Source organism: Prionailurus bengalensis, chromosome A3 (genome assembly GCF_016509475.1).
Source record: "Prionailurus bengalensis isolate Pbe53 chromosome A3, Fcat_Pben_1.1_paternal_pri, whole genome shotgun sequence".
NCBI classification, from domain to species: Eukaryota; Metazoa; Chordata; class Mammalia; order Carnivora; family Felidae; genus Prionailurus; species Prionailurus bengalensis.
Genome location: NC_057354.1, coordinates 90570897 through 90583772, shown reverse-complemented (window position 1 = coordinate 90583772; position 12876 = coordinate 90570897). Strand labels below are relative to the sequence as shown.

Genomic DNA, 12876 nt, shown 5'->3' with positions numbered 1-12876 from the left:
CACACAGAAAACCCTTTTAATCAGAAAGTCTGATTAAATTCAATATTAAGTTCTCAAAAACCCATCGGGGAAAGTCAACAGGTTACATCAAAGCAGGCAGCTGCTGACAAGTCTTTGGTGGAAAAGTAAGTTGCATACTTCTATAAGCTGCCCTAATGATTATCAAGCCCGAGTTTTGTTTTTCAAAAATAGTTTCAAGATATACCAAGGAAACATACAGACACCCTCAACAGTACAAAGATGTAACAATGAAGTTTAAGGATATAGGAAAAGCCAAATATGACAATACACACAAATCTATAAAATAAGCCTTTCAATCCTAGAAAAAAATGGGAAACCTCATGAATGTAAATGCACATAAAACGAGGACTAACAACACATGGAACCACCCTAAACATTTTCCCAACACTAAGCCATGAAATGACAGCTTAGGACACCATTAACATGTAGTTTTTACATACATTATGTATGTAAATTAGAGTACTTTTTTTCTACTCAATTACCATTTCTTCCTTTTTACCTTTTCCCTAATTTTCTCTAGCAACACTTTTCCTTTGGTTTAACCAGTTGAACTCAAAAGGTTTGGAACCTAAAGTGAGTATCAACTCTTATTGGAATAGCACTTGGGAAATGCAATCCTAGAAAAGGCAAATTTTAACTGAAGTGGCTTGACAAAGTTAAGCATCCGTTCTCACTGTGACAATGTCCTCCATGTTAATCACTAGGTTGATGGCTTCTCTTGGCTGGATCACACGACCCAGCAGGATACTGGCGTGCTCCGTGGTGAGGTACTGCAGAGTTCTGTGCACAAACTCCCAACCATTTAAGCTTTCAATAAATACAAAGCATCATTTTAAACCATTTCGGTAAAATAAATAAAAAATATTGCATTTCTGTTGGCCTGTTTTGCCTCTTGAACTGGCTTGGACTGTTGTTTGTGACAGAAGACACAACAGTTAATTAGTAGCAACTCCACGCTCCTTAGGCTTCAATACTTCTCGCTCTTCAAGCCTCAGCACCTTTTTTGCAGCAATAATGGTATTCTTCATTAGCATCGCCACTGTCATGGGACCAACACCCCCAGGGACTGGAGTGATGTAACCAGCTTTCTTTCTGACGCCTATATGGAAACAGGATAGGCAGACTGCCTTAATTATAGCAAAGGAAATGTATGCATTTTAACATACCATGGAAGAAGCATTTAAAGAAAAAGCAAGAATATATGTAAGCACCTTCATAAACCTCAAACTCATTAAAAAAAAAAAAATCACATCTACATGACTCAGGGGTAAAGCTTTTTGAACATACTAATAAAATAACATTCACATAATAAGGAGTTGTTCAATGAATATTTATACATTTAAATAATCTATAATTTACTAGTCATACTTTTCCTCCATATTAAATCAATTTCAAAAGAAATACCTGGATGGGTTAACTGTATGTGAAGTATAACTATAATAATTATTTTTATGTTATTAATATTAATATATTAATAATACCTACCTACAACAGTTTAATTTTATTCTATTTTATTTTTTTACTATTTATTTACTAGATTTCTTTAACTATATACTGTTTACCCAAAGCACCAAACAAAGTAATTTTCTGGAAAGTGAGAAGATTTTTTTTTTTTTTTATAAAATTTTTTTTTTGTTGTTTTTTCAACGTTTATTTATTTTTGGGACAGAGAGAGACAAAGCATGAACGGGGGAGGGGCAGAGAGAGAGGGAGACACAGAATCAGAAGCAGGCTCCAGGCTCTGAGCCATCAGCCCAGAGCCTGACGCGGGGCTCGAACTCATGGTCCGTGAGATCGTGACCTGGCTGAAGTCGGCCGCTTAACCGACTGCGCCACCCAGGCGCCCCGAGAAGATTTTTTTTTTTAATGCAATCTTAAAGCAAAAATACTTAAGCACTTAGCCTTGTCTCTGATTGCTTATTAGAAATGGAAAGCTAGAAAGAGACTTATCAGCATAAAATTGAGATAAACATGATACCTTAAAAACTGAAAGGAGAAATCTACTAGTATACTTCAAAAGTCAGGAACGTGACTTTTTCCTGGACCATTTTTAACAGGTTCAGGTTTGTGATCTCCCCTTTCAATGTGAAAATGATAAATCTGTAACACCTTCTAGGAGACTGAATGATGTCAGAAAGTCACTTCATTAAATTTTCAGACTTGTTAAGTCATGAAGTCGTTTCAACTATGAAGTAACCCTAAAGAAAGAATGAACACCTTCCTGAAAAGCTTATAGCTGGTCCCCATAATCTTATGATATAAACATCCTAAAATGATTCTAGAATGGTTACCATTTCTTAAAAGATTTCTCTTTAATTCATGTGGGATACATTTTAAATTACCAGAGTAACCTAAGTGGTTTTTTTTGTTGTTGTTTTTTTTAAAGTACTCTCTACCCCTATCATGGGACTCAAACTCAACGACCCCAAGATCAAGATTCGCATGCTCTACTAACTGAGCCAGCCAGGCGCCCCCAGAGTAATGTAAGTTTAAAAGTTAAAGAAAAAGTAAATGATCTGTCCTAAATGTCCATTAAAGGTAGTATTTACTGACTTTATATTTTAAGAAAATTATACCATATACCTTCAAAATCCACATCTCCAACCAACTTGGGTTTAGCAGTGATGGGATCTTGAATTCTATTTATTCCCACATCGATGACTGCTGCTCCCTCCTTGATCATATCTGCTGTGATCAGATTTGGAATGCCTGCAGAGACAGGAATGACAGGAATGGTCACTAGTACCGAAAGAAAGATTCCACCTGTCACAGTCTTATCTGATTTCAATTTTAAGGGACATGGAAGAAGTAAAAAGCTTATTTCGTGAAAACCTGTGAAAACTGTTAACCAAGGAACGACTGAAACTTCACACAGTGAACAGAAATATTTGGGCCCATTTGAAGTAACATTACCCACCAAGTCTATAGTGAAAAGCCAAAAACCAACACCGCGCGTACAGTTCCCACCTCATCTTTGTGGGCAGCTCACAGGGTCATCTCTAAAGGAATGGGAATGGGGTAGCAGAGAGGCAGGCAAATTCTAAGATTCTAAGGGCTGTCCTTCCATCCCCTCCCCGGTATTCATACCTGCAGCAGAGACCACAATGTCTGCGAGAACTGTATGTTTCTTCAGTTGCTCTTTGGGAGTGTATCGATGAGATATTGTAACAGTGGCATCGCCTAGGAGTTAAAACATAGATGTCCTGATTTCTGAATCAAAGCTGAGATTGGATTAGGTCTTAATTAACCAATCCATTTTAGAAATTCACCATCTCTGAAAAAAATAATTGACTTAATTCATGTACCATATTTTCTGGCCAGCTCAGTATCATTTACTTTTCAGAAATCAATGCCCAATTTCTTATAACTTTTCATCCCCTCATCCTCTCTATCCTTTTGAATGATATATAATTAAATTTATTCCTTATCCCATTTAGCAGCCTTTCAAGAATTTTACTTTTCCTAAGCACAATGTCACTAGAATTACTCAAGGTTTAAAAAAATAAGCGTGCTGAAACATATTTGGAAGTACATAGTTTTGCCATTATTTCTGATGTAATCATGTAAGATCATATGATAATCATGTGTGATAACTGATTTATGAGGCTTTTCAGACAAACTCACAGAACTTGACATAATGACACACTACAGCCTTTTCAAGTCAATCCTTTGCAATGGTCTCAGATTTTTTTTCTATCAAATGACATAGAATGGGATACTAACTTTGAACTGTTTCTTAGCCCCAGCTATCCAAGCCATAAAGGAAAATGTGTAATTACCGTCAACCATGCTTACACTCAAAACTCAAATTTAATTCTGAGGCATATCCATTTCTGTAGTAGGTCCCTAATAAAGGCATTTAAAAGTCTCAGGTGACACGAGTTCAGCCTGTCCTACCAAGATCATTCCCCAAATATGCCAAATATCTGCTAACAAAATCAAATAAATACACATGCAAAGTTTAACAAACATAGGACAGCCTCTGAAGGTTTGCACAAAAGGGAGGAGGGAACACTCCTCAGAACCCCATTGCCTTACCTCCAGGGCGCTCGTGAGCCCCATCTGTGTGTAGTAGCATTGCAATGGGCATTCCAACGTTTTTTGACCTCCCAGCCACAACCACATTCTTCCCCAGGGTTGGAATGCCTATGAAGAAATATATATATTTGCATTAAAAAGAGTGCTAGACTATCTTAGAATGAGCACCAAAGAAAAAGGCAGACAGATAGCCTTGGACATAAACCAGTGATAACAAAGGGAGTTACTAAGCTTGTTGCCTCATCAGTCAATGGGGCCTATCACCTGCTACATAGAGTGAAGGCTAAAAAGAGAGAGAAAGCACCCTGTAAGCTACAAAATGTTATAGGAGTGTGCACTATCAACACAACCAAATCTTAAGTTTCCTTTATGGGGGCTTCTGGATTAAATAGCAACAAAGTTAAAGTAGGCAAACAGTCAAAACAGGCAACTGCAGAGAGAGGTAGGCTCTGGGGTCAGGACTAGAGGATGTGTGGCTGGAGTATCGGAGCATCCATTCTGCTTACTGTAGGACTTTTTATCATCTGTAAGTACTATTTTTATAATAGTTAACACAGACATACAACTATAGGATAGACCTACCAGTTCGCTTAATTATTTCCCAGACACCCCATGGGGTAGCTGGTAACATGGAATACTGGTCCAAACACATTCGCCCTACATTAATTACATGAAAGCCATCAACATCCTTGTCTGGAGAAACGGCATTGCAGATCTTTCTCTCGTCCATGTGCCCTGAAAAAGAAGTCAGAGCAGTGGCCTTAAGTCACTGTTGTATAGTTACGACGGTCTGACTCCAACTTATCTGGTTTATCATGCAAACCAGTTCCCCTTCCACGACTTGCCTCTGTGATTTACTTGTTTGTCTGCACAGAAGGAACACACACCAGGCAAAGACAAATGCTAATATCAAAGCCAATATCCTCTTGTACAACTGCTTCCCTCCAATGCCATTTTGTATCAAGATCTCAATACCAGGGGTGCCTGCGTGGCTCAGTTGGTTAAGCGTCTGACTCTTGATCTTGGCTCAGGTCGTGATCTCATGGTTTGTAAGTCCAAGTCCCACATCAGGCTCCACACTGACAGCATGGAGCCTGCTTGGGATTCTCTCTCTACCTCTCTCTCTGTCCTTCCCCCACCTGCTTTCTCTGTCTCTTTCTCAAAATAAATTTTTTAAAAAAGACCTAAAAATAAATAAATAAATAAATAAATAGGGGTGCCTGGGTGGCTCAGTCGGTTAAGCATCCAACTTAAGCTCAGGGCAAGGTCTCACAGTTTGTGGGTTCAAGCCCTGCATCAGACTCTGTGCTGACAGCTCAGAGCCTGGAGCCTGTTTCAGATTCTGTGTCTGCCTCTCTCTCTGCCTCTCCCCTGCTCACACTCTGTCTCTCTCTCAAAAATAAATAAGCATTAAAAAAAATTTTTTTAATCAAATAAATAAATAAATAAATAATCTCAATACTAAATTAAGGAGCAATTAGTATTCTGAGTAGGGCTGTGGATATCTAATAAAATATTCACTCTTTTGAATTTAACTCCCTTTAAGTCAAATCCACTTGAGGGGCCAGGTATATAAAGTAACTAAGAATCCTCTACTCCTCAGAAATCATTCTAAGTGGTGGAGCCCAAAACTCACCTGGAAGAGGCAGCTGAACAAGGAGGCCATCTACATTATCATCATTATTTAGTTTATTGATTAAATTCAACAGTTCTTCCTCTGAAATTGAAGCTGGTTTCACAATTGTCTCACTGTTGATTCCTATAAGATTATTTCAAGGTTAAAAAAAACATTGAGGCATTTACGAGACCAGTGCTCTAACCCCTGAGCTACGGAGCCAACATTGAGGCATTTAATGAGCAATGTTATGTTGCCTGCCATGGTATTCTAACCTAGAATGTTTTCATCACACTCAACCCTGGTAGCTAAAAGCCTGAATCAGTTCCCAAGGCACCTAAAAAGGTACCTTCACAAATATACACACTACAGAATGTTGGCTTGACAATTCTACACATTATTCTACGCTATCCTCATTAACTTCAATTTACAGACAGGGAGACTGAGACTCAGCAAAATTGAAACACAAGCCAGTTAGCAGTGAAGGCAATCCTTCCAGTTCCAAAGTCCATGTTCTTTCCACTGCACTGTGCTACCTCCCAGTGTCTTAAAAAGCCACAGCTTGCTATTTTCTAGAGGTTCTAAAGGTTTTTCAAAGAAAAGGGGAGCAAATGTCCACTGACTGATGAATAAAGAAGATGTGGTATAGGGACGCCTGGGTGGTCCGACTTCGGCTCAGGTCATGATCTCATGGCTCGTGAGTTCGAGCCCCACACCAGGCTCTGTGCTGACAGCTCAGCGCCTAGAGCCTGCTTCAGATTCTGTATCCATCTCTCTCTACCCCTCCCCTACTTGCACACTGTCTCTCTCTCTCTCTAATATAAATATACATTAAAAAAATGTAAAGATGTGGTACATGTATCATGGAATATTACTTGGCCATCAAAAAGAATGAAATCTTGCCATTTGCAATGACATGGATGGAGCTAGAATGTATTATGCTAAGCGAAATAAATCAGAGAAAAACAAATCCCATATGATTTCACTCATATGTGGAATTTAAGAAACAAAAAAGACGAACATATGGGAAGGGGAACAAGGAGAGAGGGAAACAAACCACAAGAGACTCTTAACAAGAACAATCTGACGGTTGATGGAGGGAGGCGGGTGGGGGATAGGCTAGGTGGGTGATGGGTATTAAGGAGGGCACTTGTGACGAGCACTGGGTAAGTATATAAGTGATGAATACTGAATTCTCCTAAAACCAGTATCACACTGTATGTTAACTAAATTTAAATTTAAAAAAAGAAATAAGTAAAACCAACAAAGAAAAGGGCAGGAAGCCTCAATCCTCAGTGGTAATGAACAGAGTGTACTAAAAGCTCATGGTCCACCCACACGTCGTTTCACAGACTCTCAGAAGGGAAAGGCACCAGGGGCTCACACCACTGACCCACAGAGGAGCAGGGAGAGGCAGAACTGAGACCAGGAAGTCTGTGGTATAACAAGACCTAGAACACAAACCTTCCATCACCCATACCCTCGGCTTCTACATTCAAAACTCTAACCACCTCTAACCTGCATGATTTAATTGGCTTCGGGCTCAATTGCTGGAGAAGCTGAAACCTATTTCCTAGAAGTCAGAGTCACTTCCTTCAAGCCTAGGATGGTGTTCTAGGCCACATCACTGAGGTCTCCTCAACCAAATCAAACTCAAACATCTCAGCCAGACTTGCATTATTGCTCAAGGAAAGCAAATGTAGATTGTGTTTAGTGTCACTTGTCAATGTCACAGAATTTAGCTTACATTCCAGAAGGCACCAAGAATACCAACCATATTCCTTCCATCCTGGTCTGTAAACCTCCCCAGCAGATAGGCTGGATTTCTTTATGACAACATTTTGGATACAGTTCAATCACATTAGCCTCCTCTGACTGTGTCTTCTAATCAGACAAAATAATGAATGACAATGAAGTTTGCCTCAGGTAAGCCACAGTTTAGCAGCAGTCAGAGTCTGAGAGTGACACATACCCACTTCTGCCGCTGCCCTGGTTTTGTTGAGGACGTAGGAGTGACTCGCAGGATTTTCACCAACCAGAACCACGCTCAGGTGTGGCCGCTTGTTGCCCGATGCCACCCATTCTTCCACCTCCTGCCGCACTTCCTGCTTGATCTGCTGTGCAAGTTTCCTTCCAGAAATGACAACAGCTTCATTTCTGTGGAAGGCAACAACAGTCACAAAACCAGAGAGCTTAAATTTTTGTGAGAAGTAAAGATCAAACTATAAAATAAATAAATAAATAAAAATTATTAAATACCCCAAACTTAAAAAGTAGATTAAAACACATGGCGCCTAATCTGAGGGACAATGGAAATCTGCAGGCCAGGTTCAAAGTGGTAAATCTGTGTCCAGCTACATGTTCAGGAAGATAAAGTTGACAGAAATAGTTATCATTATCACCCTGAAGCTCAGAGAGTGAAGTGACAGTGAGGACTTGGCAAGCTGGCTCCCAAATCCAGATCTGTCTGAATCCAGAGTCCAGGCTCTTCCTGCCACACCATTCTGCCTCCTGATCATTGACAAATTGATAGACCAAAAAAAGTTTTTCATTGCTTTATTTGACCCATCATCACTATGGGGTCAAACAGGGTTTCCTACGCACTTATATACCGTTTGTAGTCTGTGTTTTGCCCATGTTATTCGCATCCAGTCATATGTTTCAAACCATTTCCCAGTTAAGTCAATTGGCTTTTAATTTCTATGATGCTTTCAAATATATAAATTATGTTATGCAATTAAACCAATAAACAACATTCTGGACAGGTCAAACCTCAAAATAACAACTGCTGCCCCCAGCCCCTCCTGGAGAAGACTTTCCTAGTAAGAATAGGTGTGGGAGGAGACTAGTAGAGGTTCCATCTCATGGATGGCAGTGTGCTCTACCCCGAAACCCCATGGCCCTTCCACAGCTGACCGACTAGCAGTGAGTATCTGACATCAAGGATGACAATTTCTAGGCAGGCCAGTGGTCCAGTTGGTACAAAAGCTCAATAAAGTGGAAGCAGTGGTAGTTAACCTAGACTGGTAAGAGCTTCTCCCCAAACCACATTCACACACTAGAACCACAGGGGACCTGTTGGTGGGAGGCCCCGAAGAAAGACATAGAAAAAAGCAAAGACAGAAAACAGCAGTTACACTCATGGTAGACAGAGCAAGAGATGCAGAAACTGCTACTGGGGGTGAGGCAATGGAGAAAACTCAGGGTCCAAAAGAACCTCCAGTTCCCCAAATCATGTTCAGATCTCTGAAAGGCCATCTCTTCCCGATAAGAACTGTTTATGCAGCTCTTCCTGGGTTCCAATGTGGAAGATTCCTGGTTTTCTTAGCATCTGCTCCCTAAGCATAAAGGTCTCAGTGTAAACAAGTTGTCCCCTTTAGATTTGTCCTCAGTATTATGAAGAATGTTCCAACCTCAAGGCCGAGATACACAACTATTTGAAATACTGAAACAATTTCCCCTTACAGCACATATTTAATTGTCAGGGATAATAACATCAAGGTACTAGTTATCTTGTAGGTCAGATATGATTCTTTCCTTTTTTTCTTTTTAAAGATTTTATTTTTAAGTAATGTCTACACCCAGTGTGGGGCTCAAACTTACAACCTCAAGATCAAGAGTTACTTGCTCTATACGTGCCCCAGAAATGATTAATTCTTAAGACCACTGTTAACTAGGGGTGTCTGGCTGGCATGTGACTCTTGTTCTCAGGGTGGTGAGTTACAACACATACATACATACATACATACATACATACATAAATGCCACTGTTAACCACAATGGAATTTTAAAGCTCCAACAGTCTTTAAGCCATCCATGCTTCCTTTCCATTTGTATTAAGATTAAATACCTGCTTTAAACCAAATGAAAATGTCTTAGATGTACAGCAGTAATTTTACATTTAAACCTTATATTAATTTGTACTTGTATCTTGGGAGGTATTAAAAAGATATGATTTTAGAGTAAACGAAGTACTTTTACCCATATTTTATGTAATGATACTAGCATAGCACAAAGTATATAATAGTACTTCATTATACCCATGGTATATTAAGGAATTGAAAACATGTTCACATTTGCAAATCTATTTCAGAATTACATCTGAAGGGGACTTAATTCAAAGGGCTTTGAACACAAACATCTCTGGCAACATCCTGGGGAATAGCCCCAGTCCAGAAATGCATTTCCCAACCCTGGAGAAATTGGTTAGTTACACACACACACACACACACACACACACACACACAGATCCTTAATATATAATAGATATATTTATCTACTTATACACTCATAAGGATATGTGTGTAAACGTATATACACATGTATAAATATTCAGAAAGTCTTAAACTACCCTTCCTTAAAAGGTTCCTTTTGAAAGCAATGAACTTAGAGAAAATGATAGCAGCACATTGGGGCTAAGAATGATATACTCAAATTAAGGACACAGGGTTCTGAGAGAACCCAGTGTTCCAAGTCCCAAAGGCAGGTTCTGGATGTTATGCCAATTAGCTTTTTAAAAACTGTCAAAGAGTAACAAGAACCAAAAACAAAGCCACAACACAATGAGTATCTTCTGTAACAGAACCTGTTTTAGCCTTCCTCTGCATATACAGCTCTGCAGAATGTGAAACACAGTCCTGCCAGTGAGTCATTACCTAATTTCCCATCATCTCTTTTGCCAAAGGGCAGATAAAATAACTGCTACCCCAAAAGAAACAGAGGTTCAACTTAGTCCCACAGGGAATCCAAAATGTATTAACTATATTAACTAACACTTATTTAAGAATTAAATGCTTTCACGGATGTGTTTAGAAAATCTTCCATTAAAATTATGAATGAATAAAAAATAAAATAAAATAATGAATGAACAGACTAGAAAAAAGTCACAAGGACTGTTCAAATAAAATTCAAAACTAAAAGCCAACTCAGTAGTATCTTTACTCTCCTAATTCAATAGCTTTACAGCACTGTAATTTTCCATAAAAAAATTTTCAGGTGCACTTTATGATTCCTGATCAGGTTATCCTAGAAAGACTTCAGTTATCTACTAATTAATGGAACCAGTAATGAGTAAAGAAAGCTACAAAGGGGGACGGAACTAACATCTATTAAATACTAGATATTTTGCTAAGAATTTTACATACATTACTCTCAGTTACCTTGGGGTTATTATACTAACACTGGTATATAGAAGGGGAAACTGAGGACAGTAGAAACAAGATTCAAACACACTCAAACCTCTGCTTCCAAAGTCCATTTTTCCCTATGCCCCCACTGTGTCCTAAACTATAGTACTATCTCTGCAACCATGAGTTTATGCTCCTGAAACTCTCTGCCAACCCCCTCTTCGGCAAAAAAGGAATACACACAGACTCATAAAACATATCATTGTTTTACATTTACTAGCCAGCAGTGATCAAAGCAATACCAGGAAACCATAAACACCAAACACAGTATTGCCTTCAGAGATGTGGAGCCTACTTGTTCATTCAGAAAGGCAAGTCAAAGGAGGGCATTTGTTACTGGAGAGTGAACAAACTGGTCCAGTTTTCTAGGTGATGAATTGAGGATCCTTACAAATCTCTTCAGTCATGAAAGCCACAGGCACACATGGCCAGAACTCAGGAAGGGGACAAGAGGGAGGTGAACAGACAGTAATGAGAGATGGGACTGGAAAGGCAGGACAGGGTAAGACCAAGAGAAGTCTTGAGTGTCCTGGGTCTTCTTTCAAAAACGTATTAATCCGCATTCTGTGTTACAACAGCACCTTGGCAATGCCTCTAATAACATTTTTACACTGACTGGAAATTACACATGTGTTCTGCCCCTTGAATTCCATTAAGGAAAGAAGACTTGATCACCCCTGAATTCACACAGCTTAGCGCAATGCCTGCATGAAAGAAAGAGCTGCTGGTACAAGGCTTAGATCGCCGGCAATGCAAAGGCTCTAAAGGTGGGCGTGAGAGTGCGCAGGTTTAGGGTGACAAATCACAGGCCCCCTGAAGACCCTTCAACCTAGGTTTAAGAATGGGAGTTTGAGGTCCCGAAAGATCAGGAAAAAACCTATTACCTCCCTAAGAAAATGCAAACAGCTCTTTCTCTCCTTTTCTTGGATATTTAACCCTTCAGTTTACTCAGCCTGGCAGACCAACTCCGGGTGGACTGCATCAAAGCCCTGGTGAACACAGCACATGTATTCTCCTGGGAGGGGAAAGAGGCAGCCAGAAGAGCAGCCCGAGCCACATCCACCTCCCGAAGGAGGAGGGAAGAGCGGGTACCCGGCGAGCAAGCCGGCTCCGGGATTTCATCAGACTGCACCAACCCCCTCCGCCGCTAGGGTCCGGACTCTCACTGAAGGCTGCTCATTCAGAGCCCTTCCCGGCGCTCGCCAAAGCGTACCCTCTGCTTTCCGCAGGCGGCTCGGCATCACAGCCAACGGCGGCCGGCAGGTTCTGGCCAGTGACCTCGGTACAGTCCTGCGTTAATCGGGGCGCCCCAGAGCCCGCCTGCCCCTTCGCTCCGCACCGTGGGCCCCGTCCTGCGGACGGACTGACCCCAAGAGAGGGCGACGCCCCGGGGCTGCGGGAGACCTGCTTCCTCTAAAAGGCCGGTTCCGGGTATCAGCCCATCCCACGGAACGATGGCCCAGATCGCAGCCGGGGGCCGCGCGCAACTGCCACGTCGTCCCACCACCGCCCGAGACGGAGATGCTCAGCAGAACGTCCCCCAGCGCCCCTCCGGAGCCCGGCCGGCTCCCCGCCCTCGGTTCCCTCAGCTTTCGGCGCTGACCTGGATCCCGATCCTCTTACCGAGCTACCGAGAGGTGGAAGGGGCGATGACGGAGATGGCAGCTCTGCGCGGGCCGGAGCAGCCGGATGGCCAACGTGGACACGAGGGAAGGAGCAGCCATCACCCGCGCCGGTGTCCGCGCCAGGAGAGAAGCGCGCGCGCGGGCAGCGCAATTATACCGCGGCCGCGTGGCAGGCCCCGCCTCCCGCCCGCACCCGTTGGTCCCTTCCCAGTAAAGTCCTGCTTACGATTGGAGCAAGAAGAGCTAGGAGCAAGGCCCTGAAAGGCTCGGAAGCTTCGATAGCCTGCAGAGATTGGCTGAGGAAGGCAAGCCCCTGCCAAACACAGCTAGTGTCACGGAAGCCCGGCTAACGCGAACAAGAGTTTGTTCATTCATTGCTTGAACAATTATC

At 41.6% G+C, this 12876-nt stretch overlaps 1 protein-coding gene across 1 annotated transcript; it reads right to left on the bottom strand.

Annotated features, from left to right (window-relative positions):
- On the bottom strand, positions 1-12674 carry MTHFD2 (methylenetetrahydrofolate dehydrogenase (NADP+ dependent) 2, methenyltetrahydrofolate cyclohydrolase). The gene is made up of 8 exons (XM_043603727.1): positions 12484-12674; positions 7647-7831; positions 5696-5818; positions 4642-4794; positions 4060-4167; positions 3109-3201; positions 2605-2730; positions 1-1120 (listed from the first exon to the last, which is right to left on the bottom strand). Exons 1-8 carry the CDS (start codon positions 12582-12584, stop codon positions 957-959), a joined length of 1053 nt encoding a protein of 350 aa, XP_043459662.1. The 5' UTR covers positions 12585-12674; the 3' UTR covers positions 1-956.
- Positions 12675-12876: the final 202 nt, after the last annotated feature.

Excerpts from the sequence above, each read along its gene's own strand:
- MTHFD2 (XM_043603727.1), bottom strand. The coding sequence starts at position 12,584 with ATGGCTGCTCCTTCCCTCGTGTCCACGTTGGCCATCCGGCTGCTCCGG. Across the intron at positions 7,832-12,483 it reads TTCCACCTCTCGGTAGCTCG|AAATGAAGCTGTTGTCATTT; the intron begins GTAAGAGGATCG and ends TGCCTTCCACAG. Across the intron at positions 1,121-2,604 it reads TGGAGATGTGGATTTTGAAG|GCGTCAGAAAGAAAGCTGGT; the intron begins GTATATGGTATA and ends GTTTCCATATAG.